Here is a 17541-nt window from a genome sequence, read left to right as displayed (position 1 = left end):
GAGACACAAAACTACCACAGAGACACAAAACAATCACAGAGACACAAAAAAGTACCACAGAGACAAAACAACCACAAAGACACAAAACTACCACAAAGAGACACAAAACTACCACAAAAAACACAAAACTACCACAAAGACACAAAACTACCACAAAGATACACAAAACTACCACAAAAAACACAAAACTACCACAAAGACACACAAAACTACCACAAAGACACAAAACTACCACAAAGACACAAACCTACCACAAAGAGACACACAATTACCACAAAGACACAAAACTACCACAGAGACACAAAACTACCACAAAGAGACACAAAACTACCACAGAGACACAAAACTACCACAAAGACACAAAACTACCACAAAGACACAAACCTACCACAAAGACACAAAACTACCATAGAGACACAAAACTACCACAAAGAGACACAAAACTACCACAGAGACACAAAACTACCACAGAGACACAAAAGTACCACAAAGAGACAAAACAACCATAAAGACACAAAACTACTACAGAGACACAAAACTACCACAAAGACACACAAAACTACCACAAAGAGACACAAAACTACCACAAAGAGACACAAAAGTACCACAAAGAGACAAAACAACCACAAAGACACAAAACTACCAAAAAGAGACACAAAACTACCACAAAGACACAAAAGTACCACAAAGAGACAAAACAACCACAAAAGACACAAAAGTACCACAAAGAGACACAAAACTACCACAGAGGGACAAACGGACGTCCCTCAGAAACCAGGAATTGTGGTTTGTGGTGTTTTTAGTTGTGCGTTTGACGTGATGGTCTTTAAACGACTCCACTCGGCTCGGACCGAGAGGGACGCCCTTCACAAAGCAAATCACAGGCCGGAGGAAGCCGGGGGTCTTAAATCTGTCAACACCCTCCTGGAGGTCGGAGGTCAGGTGACGAGGGATTACGGGAAATGAGGTTCTCAGAGTGTGTGTGACCGGGCGGGCTGACGGATCAGAGCCTGTTTACATACATGACTCGATTAGTGCGCCGTAACATCAACAGTCCTCCGGCCTCCATCCATCTTCTGACTTTCATATGTGGTTTCATCTGTTTCAGAGAAGTGATGAAGTCTGGACTCGTGTCTGAAAAGTTGGGCGTTAATTTGAAAGTTAATCGGCGACCTTTCTTTGCTAAATGCTAGCAGACTTTGTGCTAACGTGTTAGCTTCTGTGTGGTGGTCTTTCCTTGCTTCCTTCCTCTGGTTCCCTCTCGGAGCCTCTTCGCTGCCTCCACCAGTCATAGGCCATCTTTTGTCTCCATGCAAAAACTCACATTCCTCATGGCCTCTGCCCACAGAGACACACACACACACACACACACACACACACACACACACACACACACACACACACACACACACACACACACACACACACACACACACACACACACACACACACACAATCACTCACAGGCATTCCTTTGCTCTGCAACAATGAGGTCTTTGTGTAGCGCACCGCCCGTGTTTTCATTTCATTTTTTATTGCTTTTGAACTCCTCACATGGAGAATTTAATCATCTCTCCGACGGTTCCTGAGGTTGCTTTTGAAAAGGATTTTTTTTGGTTTGACGGCCGGTCGTCAGGGAGGCCGGCAGCTGCAGTGTGTGTGTGTGTGTGTGTGTGTGTGTGTGTGTGTGTGTGTGTGTGTGCGTGTGTGTGTGTGCGTGTGTGTGTGTGTGTGTGTGTGTGTGTGTGTGTGTGTGTGTGTGTGTGTGTGCTCCCCGTAATGCACACACATGCGGGAACACCCCCCACATGATCCCGGGACAAAAGGGCTCCATGTTTTCAGAGGCACCTGACTTTACTTTTGTTTTTGTTGTGGCTCTTATCATCTCTGCTCGAAGCCAAAAGGTTGCAGGCTGTAAAAACTCTGAGGAGGGTGTGAAGCAAAAGGAGATAAAAAACAAAAAAATCACTCATCACAGCAGGGTGTCTCAGGGAGAGTTTAAAACCTTTTTAATGCTGCGTTTAAACACATTCAATCACTTTTTCATGGTCACGAAAAGGAAAGACACGCAACAAACAATACGGTCAACAAATGTTTGTTGTAAAGACGCAAAACAACTGGAAACAAACAAAACAAACAACCACAAAGACACAAAACAACTAGAAACAAACAAAACAACCACAAAGACACAAAACAACTAGAAACAAACAAAACAACCAGAAACAAACAAAACAACCAGAAACAAACAAAACAACTAGAAACAAAGAAAACAACTAGAAACAAACAAAACAACCAGAAACAAACAAACCAACCAGAAACAAACAAACCAACCAGAAACAAACAAAACAACCAGAAACAAACAAAACAACCAGAAACAAAGAAAACAACCAGAAACAAACAAACCAACCAGAAACAAACAAACCAACCAGAAACAAACAAAACAACCAGAAACAAACAAAACAACCAGAAACAAAGAAACCAACCAGAAACAAACAAACCAACCAGAAACAAACAAACCAACCAGAAAGACACCAGAGAGTCTCTCAGTTTGAAGCTTGTTTTCTTGTTTCATCCTGATCACCTTCTTCCCATAACTCTCCTCCAGCAGCTCTTTTCTTTTCTGAAAGAATGGGAGATGAGTGAGGAGGTGATGTCACACCCACCTGAACTTCAGGGCCCCCCCTCCTCCACCCTCCTCCTCCCTCCTCCTCCCTCCTCCCTCCTCAGCCTCGTTTCTCCAGAGTGACGAACAAACACACCGTTTGAGGGAAATGTTTAACTTCTGTTGGAGATCATTGATGAGAAAACATCTGATTCACAAATCATCAACATTCTGAAAAATAACTGTAAATTATTTATATATATTTTTTAGTAACGATAACAAAGACTTTTATTTTGTAATTTAATCACATGTTAGTAGTTGTTCATCAAACTTTAAATCAAGTTTTGTCGAATCAGGTGCATAAAGACCCAAAACAGCTGCAGAAAAGCAACTAAATAAAAAAATGAATTGTGCATTTCAGCATCAACTCTTGGAACCGTCTTCTCCTCGTTTTTCTTGCCACCGCAGCAGCGGGGAGTCGATCGCTTCCTGTCGTTAAGTCCGGCTGGAGGTCGGAGGTGAAGGGTGAGAGGGGGGAGGCGGACGGCGTTGACGGGAGGAGGTGACGCAGGGCGAGAGAGCAGCTCTATCATCAGATCCTGGAGACGGCAGCCGATAGCAGAAATTACAGAGAAACTGGAACTTCCTGAGAGACGGAGACTCGCTGCAGCAGGACGACGGTTTCAGTCCTGATGTCCTGCAGGTCCATCACACGACTGGTTCTTTGTCAGGAGCAAAAGGAGTTCATGTGTTCTGAAACAAAGGTTATCGGAGGAGTTTTGTGTCCTCGGGAGTCACTCACTTTGTTTCTGATGAAAACCGAACGTATGATCGACGAGTTCAGAGACGGTTTCCTGTTCTCAGGACGTGTTTGTCAAAAACAGGTCTTCTTGAATCTTCTTTTCTAATGAATGAGGGATTATTTTCAGATGGACCTCCAGAAAACTAAGAAGAAGGAGTGACTTTAGCTAACAACACCGAGATAACTGATGGACACATTTTATTCACTTTGGATTTGATGAGAGAAGTTGAATGGGAGTCTATGGAGCCGGAGGCTTTTTGGAGCCGACCTCTAGTGGCACTCGCTGGTATTGCAGCTGAAGACACTTCTGGATCAGAACCATTTTACAGACCTGAAGCATCGAACTCTTTTATATAAAATCTGAGCCTCAATTGTTTAAATCAGACAAATATGACAGATTTTTGATGTGCTGTCTGTCAGGTCTCTACCAGGAAGCAGAACCATCAGATTAAATTAATCTTTTTTTTTTTGTGTGGGTGTTTTCATTTTTCATTTTTCCGGATAGTGATTCCTCTGAGTTTGACCTGGAGGTCCATGTGAGGCGGTTTATGGGTTATGATGAGGATCAGGTTGTGAGGCCGTCCAGCTGCCTGTTCAAAAACAATGTGGACACGTTACACCTCCTGCATTGTTCCCCAAATCAGCCCAAGCTGGGGAGGATCCAGTTACACACTGGTGTGACCTGCCAAAGGAAAAGCACAATGAATGAGAACACACACACACACACACACACACACACACACACACACACACACACACACACACACACACACACACACACACACACACACACTCTGGTACTCGACTACACGTCGTTCAGCACAGTAACAACATGGAAAGAAAAAGACAGGCGGCCTGTTTGTTCTGCTGCGAGCGGTAAACACGAGTCCAGCTGGTCTCCCGCTGGCGGTCGTTGCTGTGGCAACGCGAGTTTCCTCGTTTATAACAAAGAAAAATGCTTCGCAGGTGTGTTGGCGGGAAGGTTTTCAACTTCTTTGTCAAGTTTTTCATTCTTTGAATAAAAGGCGGGTTCAGTTTGATCAAAGAATACGTTTAGAAACGTGGACATAACCGATAGCTGGAGGCTGGTAAAGGTCGTGTTGACCGGCCAATCACAGTCAGCGACGTGAGCGAGCTCAATATACGTGATTTGCTGAAATGCATTATGGGATGCATTCATTAGCCGGCCTTACCCAGTTGTTCTAAGAATATTATCCAATGTTTCTTATAATAATATAAAAAATATATATGTCGTGTGAAACTAAAAATAGTTATCGTAACATTGTCAGAAAATTATGCTCCAAGTTTTACAAACCTAAAATGTTTTCCCTGACGTCTTTTAGCCAGACTGAACATGAATGCTCTGAGTTCCCAGGATCCTTCGGACTTGATATTTGTGTCCAGACCAAACAAGGTCGGTGAGAAACACGAAACGTTCACCGCCGACTATCTCAAGTAACTTCTCAACATGTGGGAGACGCTGACGTCCCTCAGCTTTATCTCACGCTTTTTATCAAGGTCATTCATACTTGCTGAAAACGTTATTATCACAAATTCCTTGCATACATCATAAACAACCCCATCTAAAGGCACCAGCTATCAGACGTATTACATGGAATAAATTATGGAGAGAAATGTGACGTTGGTCCGAGTTATGTCTTCGGTTGTTTCATAACAGATCTCTTTAAACTGTGATGAATCGTCGCCTGTTGTAAAGAAATAAATCTGAGTTGACACCAGCGTCTCCTGCAGAGAAGAAGTTTTGAGATGTGTTTGACAAGCCGGCGGAGGAATTAAACATTTGAGGGTTTTGTGTGCGAGTCGAGCTAAACCAGCTCCATGTGTGTTTGAAGGTACAGTAAATCCAGCGCTGCCCCGGTTCATGTCAGGGAGGGTCGGGTGGAGACTAAGCTGACTAAAGGCTGTTGGTGTGTGTGTGTGTGTGTGTGTGTGTGTGTGTGTGTGTGTGTGTGTGTGTGTGTGTGTGAGGGGGGGGGGGGGGGTAGAGTCTGCATACTTTACGTATGGAGTCAAAGAAATGTGATTCCCTCGTTCAGTCCGTCCTTCTCGTGGTGTAGACGTGTGAACATGTGATAATTTAACTACGTGTGTTTTATGTGTTTGTTCGTTTCCAGGTGTGTTTCTGTGCCGAGGATCGAAGCGTTGAAGTCCAGTTTACTGTTGACCAGTCGGATGTCCGTCATCTTATTTGGACTCTTTTTGACAATAATTCCCCCAAAAAACTGTCAAATGTTTTGCTGTTTGATTTTAGTTTTTAGTTTTAGACAAATATAAACAACTAAAAGTGCAACGCGACATCTTTGGTCTCAAAGATTTTAAATTTGCAGTGACAAAAAACGTTCATCATTGTTTGATCATCTGTTATTTTCTGTTGATTGATAATGGACTCGTTATCTCTGCTTTAAAACAGCTGTAGTTGCACCTAATGGGGAGTTTCATGTCTGGTAAAACACGAACAGTAACTCCACACAGGATCTATTCATGGCACAGCGGGCCTCTCTGCTTCCTCATAGTCTTCATCATAATATTTGCTTCTAATAAATCCGTGGATTAAAGAGTTCGTACACTCAATTCTCCGGAGAAATCCAACACTCAGCGTATCTGATTTACAGTCTTTGAAAAACCAGCTCAGATTCAGGGCTGCGTCGACGAGAAGATGTTGGAGGAGAAGATCCATCCTCATAAATATATCAAGATGCAGTTCTGCACGTGACCAGTGGGGGCAGCATTTAGAAAGTTACCAGAGTACAGACAAAACGGAGTTTCCGTTTCTTGTTGTGTAAAAGCAGAAGTTCACAGAAAGTAATGTTTCAGTGAAGACTGATGAGGCTCTGATCTGCCCCCTGGTGGACGTACTTTTTATTTATCCAGGAAGTGAACAATGGCGCTGGTGATGCAGCAAATCTTGTGTGGATATTTATCGGTAAAAATACGGTATATTATCACGTGTTCGTGTATTATTAAATTTAAATTTACAAACATCTTGAGTGTGTTAACTGTCACTTCATTTCCAAATATCTGGTTAATTAAATGTTTTTTTTTGCTGCAGCTTTAAACCCTAAAAAAAATGCATTTGTACATTTTTGGTTCACTTTTAGAAAATGTCACGAATGACTGACTTTAGTTGTTTTATAATAGTTCTTTAAATGGGAAAAGTTTAACATTTTAAACATTACCGCATCAGATATATGAAGATTTGTCATCACACCTTTGTTCGTTGGTCTTTTCGGCCCATTCCCCTCCTTGTTGGTGTCTCGTTGAACTCCACATCTCTAATCAGTCTCTTGATGAATTCTTAGCTCTAAAAATGTCGTTTTAAAAAGGAAGTTGGCTCGATAAACAAATCCGACGCCAGCACTGCAGCCTCAAAGTCTTCCTGCAGGATTCGGATAGTTTCACACTGATTTGGCTCTCTCATCCAAAACACATCAGATATACAAGCAGAAGCATGTGGAAGCATTTAGAGCCGGCGGCCCCCGAATCAGCGTGTCCTCTGTCCCGCCCAAACACCCCCCGGGAGGGCTGTGAACCGGCAGGGAGGTCAGAGGTCGGATACGAGGGGTGAGCGCCGGGATGGAGTCCAGGCCTCCCGCAAACCAACAAACAACGTGACGACGTGATCAATAGCAGCGCTGCCGCGGATTTAACCTGATTTAATGTAATAAACACAAAGTAAACATGACTTCTACTGAAACAGGCCGTTGAAGCGAGCTTTCTTTTCACTATTAATTAGGACTGCAAATAATATGCAGATTTGTTTAAGGCTTAATCCACGTAATATTCATTTAAATGATGATTAAATGATCCTTTAGTTGGTAAAAATACAGAAAACTAATCACAATTTTAAAGATGTTGAAACAGAAAATTAAACATTTTGAAAAATGAAATTAGGATATGAAATTTGTCGGTCAGATAAAAATATGTTGTAACGTCTATGAAATGAGTTCAGCAAATCAAACAACTACAAATTAATGCAAATATCTGTAAATAATAAATGTCCTTTTCTTTCCATCTTGTTAAAGATGTGATGGTTAACATGAGCAGGTAGAATAAGAAAAGAGCGCCACCTGCTGTCACTCCTGCTGGCCCTCATTACCAGACGCGTTCCTCCTGCTGAATCGGGATTCGTTGAATCATCGAAGTCGCGTTTTTTCTAAGAAAACATGACGAGTTTCTCGGCTACCAGCTGTTCTGTAACGAGACATTTAAAGGCTTCGTGTTTACCAGTTCGTCTAAGTTTCTATAATCAGTTCATTAGTAAGCAAATAATGAAAATAATCATAATGTACGAAGAATTATACTTTGCAGCAAATTTGTCGTTGTTTGTTCCGAACACGTCAAAACAAAACGTTGATGATCAGAACGAAGTCGAATCAGCTGTTTCAGAAACGTCTTCCAGATTCAACTCAAACATTCACAAACATTCGGCTCTGGTTTTCTTTGTGTCTTCAACTCGTTTCATCTGGAGGAGGTGGAGGAGGAGGAGGAGGAGGAGGGGGAGGAGGAGAAGGAGGAGGAGATGAAGGAGGGAGAGGAGGAGGAGGAGGAGGAGGGGGAGGAACAGGAGGAGGAGTCAAAGAAAACCAAGTGCTGAGAGTCTGGAAATGTTTCTCCTGAATAAATTCAGAGGAACGTCGTCAATATTTCAGGAATTGTTCGATAGAATTCAGGAAGTGTTGAAGTTTTCTTCATTTAAACTAAATTCAGATTCACAGAATCACGTCGTCAGGTTTGTTCACCTCGAAGGAATTCCTTCAACTTCGGCTCAAACGTTCCTTCGGTCCCGACGACCTCTTTGTAAACGTGATTATATTAATATTGTCTTGAGGTCATTTCTTCAAATTTGCCACAAATGTTAATTTGGTCGGATAAACTGAGTAGATTTTGAAGGGTCAAAGGTCGCAGTGACCTCCGTCCTCCTGAACGGAGTATTTAAGAAAGCTTTGAGGCAAACTGGTGCAAACATTCATTTCAACTCACTGATGCGATGTTGTTGGTCAAAGTTCAAAGGTCACCGAGACCTCGTGTCCATCGCAGCAATTTTGTGTCGGGTTTTATTTTGAAAACCAATTTCCTCTTGCATCATTCCCGAAGGTGAGACAACACCGCCACCTTGAGGTCAAACTACACATTACAACTGCTCTTTAAAAAAATAAATAAATAAACTCCGTTATTTTAGACTTTGATGGCTTCTGCTCTTTAACACTTAAAGTAACCTGGTTCCGGAGCAGAACCACCAGCCAGCACCGAGTTAAGTCACTCTGGATGTTTAGCCCGCTTTGGTCCGGTAAAGGTCGGGGGGGGGGGGGGGGGGGGGTCCCAGCTTTGTCTGGGTGTCGGATTATATAACAGTGACGTCACACCGCCTTCCGTTCCCGGTAAGGTGCTCGGTCCACGACCCGCCGTGATGTTGTTCCGATGGGCCGCTGCTGGACTTTAATGACGCTTGTTTATATTTTCATACTTAAATAAATCGGTTACAAACGGTAGTGACGTCACGGTGTTGTTGTTGTTTCTTGCCCAGTGACGTCACCAGCGCTGCGTTGTTGCAGAGTCACTGCGGCGGTTCAAGCTGAGGAAGGAGAACCGTTACCGTCTGCTCCGGTACACCCCCACCCCCCAACGCTGTCCACCGTATATCCGCGGCTGTTTCCGTGACGGAGCACCGGCCACGTGTCCTACCGGAGTCACGGCTCGTGTTTTCGTGTCGGAGCAGCGTTAGCATCTCCTGCTAACAGTCTTAGCCGTCGCTAGCCTCGCTGGCTAGTCAAAATCCGAGGGCCCTGTTTCGGGGGGAATCACCCTTTATGCCCCGGACACCGCTCTCTTCACCGCGACCAGGATATCCCGAACCGTGAGTACCACCTCCTCACTTCAGCACGATTTAAAACGGTTCGGAACCGTTTGAACCACGTCCCGTAGGAGGCTAGCCAGTTAGCTTAGCCGTTGAAGTAGCATGAGCTGAGAGGGAGGGAGTGCTAACGGTGTTTACGACCAGAGGGTGGTGTTGGTGGTGTTAGTGGTGTTGGTAGTGGTGGTGGTGTTGTTGGTGGTGGTGGTGTTAGGTGTTGTTGGTGGTGTTGGTGGTGTTGGTGGTGTTGTTGGTGTTGGTGGTGGTGGTGTTAGTAGTGGTGTTGGTGGTGGTAGTGGTGGTGTTAGTAGTGGTGGTTTTGTTGGTGGTGGTGTTGGTGGTGTTGGTGGTGTTAGTAGTGCTGGTTTTGTTAGTAGTGGTGGTGTTAGTGGTGTTGGTGGTGTTAGTAGTGCTGGTTTTGTTAGTAGTGGTGGTGTTAGTGGTGGTGTTGGTGTTAGTAGTGGTGGTGGTGGTGGTGTTAGTGGTGGTGTTGGTGTTAGTAGTGGTGGTGGTGTTAGTGGTTTTGTTGGTGGTGGTGTTGGTGTTAGTAGTGGTGTTGGTGGTGGTGTTGTGTCTGATAATTGTTGAAAGTATTTCCAACAGCTCCTTAAAAACTTTCATTGGCTCCGTCATGTTTGGGATCATTTAAATATCGATCAGCCTGATTTCATCCTCGATCACCTGTTCCTGTTTTAACTGAAGTCTCCTGTTTTAACTGAAGTCTCGTGTTTTAACTGAAGTCTCCTGTTTTAACTGAAGTCTCCTGTTTTAACTGAAGTCTCGTGTTTTAACTGAAGTCTCCTGTTTTAACTGAAGTCTCGTGTTTTAACTGAAGTCTCGTTTTTTCCTCGTGTTTTAACTGAAGTCTCGTGTTTTAACTGAAGTCTCGTTTTTTCCTCGTGTTTTAACTGAAGTCTCGTGTTTTAACTGAAGTCTCGTGTTTTAACTGAAGTTTCCTGTTTTAACTGAAGTCTAGTTTTTTCTGGTGTTTTAACTGAAGTCTCGTGTTTTAACTGAAGTCTCGTGTTTTAAATGAAGTCTCGTGTTTTAAATGAAGTCTCGTGTTTTCTCGTGTTTTAACTGAAGTCTCGTGTTTTAACTGAAGTCTCGTGTTTTAACTGAAGTCTCGTGTTTTCTGGTGTTTTAACTGAAGTCTCGTGTTTTAACTGAAGTCTCGTGTTTTAACTGAAGTCTCGTGTTTTAACTGAAGTCTCGTTTTTTCTCGTGTTTTAACTGAAGTTTCGTGTTTTAACTGAAGTCTCGTGTTTTCTCGTGCTTTAACTGAAGTCTCGTGTTTTAACTGAAGTTTCGTGTTTTAACTGAAGTCTCGTTTTTTCTCGTGTTTTAACTGAAGAGTCGTGTTTTAACTGAAGTCTCGTGTTTTAACTGAAGTCTCGTTTTTTCTCGTGTTTTAACTGAAGTCTCGTGTTTTAACTGAAGTCTCGTGTTTTAACTGAAGTCTCGTGTTTTAACTGAAGTCTCGTTTTTTCTCGTGTTTTAACTGAAGTCTCGTGTTTTAACTGAAGTTTCGTGTTTTAACTGAAGTCTCGTTTTTTCCTCGTGTTTTAACTGAAGTCTCGTGTTTTAACTGAAGTCTCGTGTTTTAACTGAAGTCTCGTGTTTTAACTGAAGTCTCGTGTTTTAACTGAAGTCTCGTTTTTTCTCGTGTTTTAACTGAAGTCTCGTGTTTTAACTGAAGTCTCGTGTTTTAACTGAAGTCTCGTGTTTTAAATGAAGTCTCGTGTTTTCTCGTGTTTTAACTGAAGTCTCGTGTTTTAACTGAAGTCTCGTGTTTTAACTGAAGTTTCGTGTTTTAACTGAAGTCTCGTGTTTTAACTGAAGTCTGGTGTTTTAACTGAAGTTTCGTGTTTTAACTGAAGTCTCGTGTTTTCTCGTGTTTTAACTGAAGTCTCGTGTTTTAACTGAAGTCTCGTGTTTTCTCGTGTTTTAACTGAAGTCTCGTGTTTTCTCGCGTTTTAACTGAAGTCTCGTGTTTTAACTGAAGTTTCGTGTTTTAACTGAAGTCTCGTGTTTTAACTGAAGTCTCGTGTTTTCTCGTGTTTTAACTGAAGTCTCGTGTTTTCTGGTGTTTTAACTGAAGTCTCGTGTTTTAACTGAAGTCTCGTTTTTTCTCGTGTTTTAACTGAAGTCTCGTGTTTTAACTGAAGTCTCGTTTTTTCTCGTGTTTTAACTGAAGTCTCGTGTTTTAACTGAAGTCTCGTTTTTTTCTGGTGTTTTAACTGAAGTCTCGTGTTTTAACTGAAGTCTCGTGTTTTAACTGAAGTCTCGTGTTTTAACTGAAGTCTCGTGTTTTAACTGAAGTCTCGTGTTTTAACTGAAGTCTCGTGTTTTAAATGAAATCTCGTGTTTTAACTGAAGTCTCGTGTTTTCTGGTGTTTTAACTGAAGTCTCGTGTTTTAAATGAAGTCTCGTGTTTTAAATGAAGTCTCGTGTTTTCTGGTGTTTTAACTGAAGTCTCGTGTTTTAACTGAAGTCTCGTGTTTTAAATGAAGTCTCGTGTTTTCTGGTGTTTTAACTGAAGTCTCGTGTTTTAACTGAAGTCTCGTGTTTTAACTGAAGTCTCGTGTTTTAACTGAAGTCTCGTGTTTTAACTGAAGTCTCGTGTTTTAACTGAAGTCTCGTGTTTTAACTGAAGTCTCGTGTTTTAACTGAAGTCTCGTGTTTTAACTGAAGTCTCGTTTTTTCTCGTGTTTTAACTGAAGTCTCGTGTTTTAACTGAAGTCTCGTTTTTCCTCGTGTTTTAACTGAAGTCTCGTGTTTTAAATGAAGTCTCGTGTTTTAAATGAAGTCTCGTGTTTTAACTGAAGTCTCGTGTTTTAACTGAAGTCTCGTGTTTTAACTGAAGTCTCGTTTTTCCTCGTGTTTTAACTGAAGTCTCGTGTTTTAACTGAAGTCTCGTGTTTTAACTGAAGTCTCGTGTTTTAACTGAAGTCTCGTGTTTTAACTGAAGTCTCGTTTTTTCTCGTGTTTTAACTGAAGTCTCGTGTTTTAACTGAAGTCTCGTGTTTTAAATGAAGTCTCGTGTTTTAAATGAAGTCTCGTTTTTTTCTCGTGTTTTAACTGAAGTCTCGTGTTTTAACTGAAGTCTCGTTTTTTCCTCGTGTTTTAACTGAAGTCTCGTGTTTTAACTGAAGTCTCGTGTTTTCTGGTGTTTTAACTGAAGTCTCGTGTTTTAAATGAAGTCTCGTTTTTTCCTCGTGTTTTAACTGAAGTCTCGTGTTTTAACTGAAGTCTCGTGTTTTAAATGAAGTCTCGTGTTTTCTGGTGTTTTAACTGAAGTCTCGTGTTTTAACTGAAGTCTCGTTTTTTCTCGTGTTTTAACTGAAGTCTCGTGTTTTAACTGAAGTCTCGTTTTTTCTCGTGTTTTAACTGAAGTCTCGTATTTTTCTCGTGTTTTAACTGAAGTCTCGTGTTTTTACTGAAGTCTCGTGTTTTCTGGTGTTTTAACTGAAGTCTCGTGTTTTAACTGAAGTCTCGTTTTTTTCTCGTGTTTTAACTGAAGTCTCGTGTTTTCTGGTGTTTTAACTGAAGTCTCGTGTTTTAACTGAAGTCTCGTGTTTTCTGGTGTTTTAACTGAAAGCTCAAAGATGTTCTGTTAGTCAGAGAAACTTTACACGTGTTCACGTTTGAGGGTCTAAAAACAGCAAATGTTTGACATGTTTGGTCAAATAAATGACTCAAACTGATTTTGATACTCACAAGTGTTGCTGAATGGTTTGACTAATAATATAAATAATAAAAATAATAATAATAAAATGTGTGGAACACAGTTTCACCTGCAGTGATTTGTTTTGGCGGCTTTTTGTGATTTCATCATTAAAACCTAAACTACATTTCCATCCTTTAGGAAGTGAAAACTCGCTGGTTCCTTTTGACTTTAAAGAAAACAGCAGCAACTAATGATTGACATGTTTGTGTGGATTAGTTGAATAATTGTTTTGCCTTTAACATGATGATAATTTTCCACTTCCTAAAGTGATATCTTCAAATGTTTTGGTTCTGTTTAAACGTCTAAAATGAAGAAATGACTAAAAGGATTATTTGATTCACAAAATAGTTACTGATTAATTTTCTGTTTGATTAATTTAATCCCAATTAGTTTATTTGATCTTTGGACCGCTGGTCCGACTAAATCAGACATTTTCTAGCATCATGTAAACCAAACAAAAAAAAAAATCAAAAAAGAAATGAACAGATTATTCTGAACTGAAAATAGTTGATATTCAATATATTTATTCTTTTAAATCTTCTTCAGAGGGACGATGGTTTTTCTGTATAATGCCCTGCAGGAGGATTCAGATAATAATGATAATAATGTGTGTGTGTGTGTGTGTGTGTGTGTGTGTGTGTGTGTGTGTGTGTGTGTGTGTGTGTGTGTGTGTGTGTGTGTGTGTGTGTGTGTGTGTTGCAGCTGGGTGGCTGGTCAGAGCGGCCTCCTCCCACCATGGAGGCAGGAGGGAAGGACTGTGAGGAGGAGACGCTGCAGACGGCCTTCAAGAAGCTGAGGGTCGACGCTGAGAGGTGAACGGACGCTTCACGAAGCGGTTTTCTCTTCAGTGATGTTTGATTTCTAGAAAGAGTTGAATCATTAAACAACATCAGAAAAGATCAACAGCTGTTCTAACAGGAAGAAAAACATCATGGCAGGAAACTTATTTCAGATTTTAACAGCAGCTGAAGTATTGGTGTGTGTGAGTGTGTGTGAGAGAGACAGTGTGTGTGAGAGAGAGAGAGTGTGTGTGTGTGTGTGAGAGAGACAGTGTGTGTGAGAGAGAGAGAGTGTGTGTGTGAGTGTGTGTGAGAGAGACAGTGTGTGAGAGAGAGAGAGTGTGTGTGTGTGTGTGTGTGTGAGAGAGACAGTGTGTGTGAGAGAGAGAGAGTGTGTGTGTGAGTGTGTGTGAGAGACAGTGTGTGAGAGAGAGAGAGAGTGTGTGTGAGAGAGACAGTGTGTGTGAGAGAGAGAGAGAGTGTGTGTGTGTGAGTGTGTGTGAGAGAGACAGTGTGTGAGAGAGAGAGAGAGAGTGTGTGTGTGTGTGAGAGAGACAGTGTGTGTGAGAGAGAGAGAGTGTGTGTGTGTGAGTGTGTGTGAGAGAGACAGTGTGTGAGAGAGAGAGAGAGAGTGTGTGTGTGAGTGTGTGTGAGAGAGACAGTGTGTGTGAGAGAGAGAGAGTGTGTGTGTGAGTGTGTGTGAGAGAGACAGTGTGTGAGAGAGAGAGAGAGAGAGAGTGTGTGTGTGAGTGTGTGTGTGTGAGTGTGTGTGAGAGAGACAGTGTGTGTGTGAGAGAGAGAAAGAGTGTGTGTGTGTGTGTGAGAGAGAGAGAGTGAGTGAGATATATATATATATATATATATATATATATCTCACCTGCAGAGTCCCTGACTGTGCTCCTCCTCCAGTTTACCCGGAGCGGTGAGCGTCTCCGAGGCGTTGACTCCCCGAGCAGCAGCATCGAGAGCTTGTCTGGAGACCAGCGGAGCGAAACCCAAACTCAGCTGCCCGAAGGACAACTGGCACGGGTGGGTAGACGGTCTGGAGCTCTGAAGTCACAGCAGGTTCCTGTTATCTCAGTCGGGTTGTTTGAGAGGAAAACATCCACATTTGTTTCGTAATAGAATATTTAATAAGAAGTTTAAAAAGCATTTCAGAGACGGTTGTGATTTAAAAACCATCAAAGAGACTTTTTCTGCTCGTATCAGTCGTCTTGTTTGCAGGAAAGATGGTTTTCTGAATACTTCAAACAGCCTGCTGACAAATATGGTGACATGTAATTAAAAAATACAAAATTGTGGGTTTTATTGATTGTAAAAAAAAAAAAAAAAAAAAAAGCCGTTAACTGCTGGTTAAATCTGTAAAAGGATCTTTTCCTCCATCATCACTGAAACGTTGATTCATTATGTTACGAACAGTTGTAGGTTTACGGCTAGTTGTGTTTTTTCAGAGAGGATATCCATTTATTTAGATTTATGACATTTCTTTTTCTTTTCATTGTTATCTGGTGAACTCTGCAGGAACCTTCTGCCTCACTGTTCTCATCGTTCTCTCTCCACCTTCAGTTGTATGAGGAAAACTTCCAGAGGAGCATCCAGAACTCAGCGGCGCCGGAGGTCCAAGTCCCCGATCCTCCACCCCCCGAAGTTCACCTACTGCAGCACCGCCGCCGCCTCAGCACTGTCGCCCCCTAGTGGCTGCCTGAAGCACCAGCGCCTGGCCGTGCTCGAGACCGCGGAGCCTCGACCCGCAGGCGACGGAGCGACCTCCTCCTCGGCGGCCGGCCCGGCCCAAAAAGAGCTCTCGTCCTCGGGCACGGCGGGCCACATCTCCCCGCTGGTGTTTGGATCTTGTGCTGGTTATGAGACGCGTATCGGAGGTGTGGTGTCTCCGCCGTCCTTACAAGAGATCCCCGCTGTCATGGCCGCTGCCGGCGCTACATCGTCCGGGCCGGAGGGCGGAAGCTCCGGAGACGTCCGGTCCAGCGAGGACAGCGGCCCGGAGAAAAGTGCCTGTGACGGAGCGCAGTCTGGACCGGGAGCACCTCTGAGATCCGGATCTGCAGAAGCCGCCGATTTCCGGGCTTTATCCGAGCTCCACAGCAGCGGCGCCGCAGACGGGCCCTGTGTCGCCTGCGCCCAGAGCAGCGGGACAGAGGAGGGCGGGCAGGGCGCCGAACCGCCGTGCCCGTGCCGGTCCAATCATCAGGGCTGGCACGGCGTGGAGGTCTACTCCTTCACGGGGCTCCGCAACGTCATCTCCGACTGCGAGAGGAGCCTGCCGGGCCGCGAGGACACGTCCAGAACTCTGAGCGGTTCGGCGCCGTCGTCGGGTTCCCCGCGCTCGTGTTCGGAGCAGGCGAGAGCCTACGTGGACGACATCACGATAGAGGACCTTTCAGGCTACATGGAGTATTATCTATACATCCCCAAGAAGATGTCACACATGGCCGAGATGATGTACACCTGAAGCAGAGCGATTATTATTAAAACATCAGGAGGATGAATACGGTGAAGAGGTGTTGTTTTCTGTTCAGGGAAAATATGGCCTCCAAGGAATGTTGGTGGCAGGAAGGAGAATGAAAGTTGTACTTTAGATATACAAAGTTAAGTGATTTAAACCCCCCCCCCCTCTCAGTTTTACTGGAGCTGACAGACACGTCAGCGCCAACGACTTCTCATTAGTTCTGACTTTCACACCTCCTCCTCCTCCTCCTCCTCTTCCTCCTTTGTGCTCTACAGATCAGTTTGTCTCATTTTCTTCTCAGTTTACAGATGAAGTTGCCAAAACTCTTGTGTGCTGTGCAGCGTCTCGTAGAAGACGACAGTACCAATATGCAAACCTGTAAATACCGAGAGTGATTCGGTTTGTGGTGTCGTGACCTTGACAGTCACTTTGTCTGGATTTCATTTCTCTCAATAAAGAAGCAAAAATGTTTCTTTTGGAACTTTTGTCATTTCCACTCCAGTCAAAGAAGATGAGGCTGTTTTCTCAGCGATTATTGAGGATGAATATCTGTTTAGCTGCTGTTCCAGAGCTCTCGTCTCACACCTTCCTCTTCCTCAGCAGAAGTTGTCATTAAGATGTTCAGGTTCAAACTTCAATTGTTTTCAGGGCCTTTTAAAGACTTAATTCTGGTTTAATTCAGGCAGTACTGCGTCTGATGGGTCACTTCCTGCAGCTTTTCAAACTAAAAAAAAACTGTTTTTTAAAGGTTTTTTTTCACATTGAACATTTAACATTTCCAGTCTGACAGGAAGGAAATGACGGGTTCTGCCCGGGACAAACATCTGACTGACTGCATTTGAAGGTTGATCCGATATGTGTTTTCGTCCATCTTTTATTGTGAAGCTTTTTTCTGTCTCCTGTTCTGGAAAGATACCATATTAATAAAAATGATCATTACAGCAGCACGGAGACAAAGAGGTACACAAATAAGGAGTTATTTGAACATAAAACAATACAATTAATAATTCATAAATAAATTAGAAAAAAATCAGGGGGCCAAATATTTCTGCTGGTGGGCCAGATTTGTTTTACAGGTATGGAGGACTAAAAATAATTAAATAACATAAATAGATAACTAAAGTACATTCACAAAATAAACACCTTTTGGTCATGAAAATTAATGATTCAATTAATCTCTTAAATTTTCAAACATCTGCTATTTTCAGGGTACTTCAGTATTTCCAGTTTTATTTGAATTCTTTTGTTTATGTTAATTAGGTGGGCGGGCCTAACTCCAGTCTACAGCT

At 42.7% G+C, this 17541-nt stretch overlaps 1 protein-coding gene and 1 long non-coding RNA gene across 4 annotated transcripts; one reads left to right on the top strand and one right to left on the bottom strand.

Annotated features, from left to right (window-relative positions):
* The first annotated feature begins 8798 nt into the window (after window positions 1-8798).
* On the top strand, window positions 8799-16723 carry oser1 (oxidative stress responsive serine-rich 1). Of its 3 annotated transcripts, none has more exons than XM_069714127.1 (4): window positions 8799-9029; window positions 13709-13818; window positions 14695-14814; window positions 15352-16723. In XM_069714127.1, exons 2-4 carry the CDS (start codon window positions 13742-13744, stop codon window positions 16253-16255), a joined length of 1101 nt encoding a protein of 366 aa, XP_069570228.1. In that variant the 5' UTR covers window positions 8799-9029; window positions 13709-13741; the 3' UTR covers window positions 16256-16723. The 3 variants fall into 3 exon arrangements, with proteins under 3 accessions (XP_069570228.1, XP_069570227.1, XP_069570229.1); XM_069714126.1 differs by having other exon boundaries at window positions 8799-9279; XM_069714128.1 differs by lacking the exons at window positions 8799-9029; window positions 13709-13818 and having other exon boundaries at window positions 14759-14850.
* Window positions 10305-11179, bottom strand: LOC138630041 (uncharacterized). The gene is made up of 3 exons (XR_011311609.1): window positions 11152-11179; window positions 10971-11036; window positions 10305-10356 (listed from the first exon to the last, which is right to left on the bottom strand). It is a non-coding gene; the product is annotated as an uncharacterized lncRNA (long non-coding RNA).
* Window positions 16724-17541: the final 818 nt, after the last annotated feature.

Source organism: Brachyistius frenatus, unplaced genomic scaffold (assembly GCF_029030835.1).
Source record: "Brachyistius frenatus isolate BFR_SWC_R1_liver_20210118 unplaced genomic scaffold, ASM2903083v1 Contig_126, whole genome shotgun sequence".
NCBI classification, from domain to species: Eukaryota; Metazoa; Chordata; class Actinopteri; family Embiotocidae; genus Brachyistius; species Brachyistius frenatus.
Note: the sequence above shows the minus strand (reverse complement) of the source record. Positions and strands in the feature narration are given on the sequence as shown.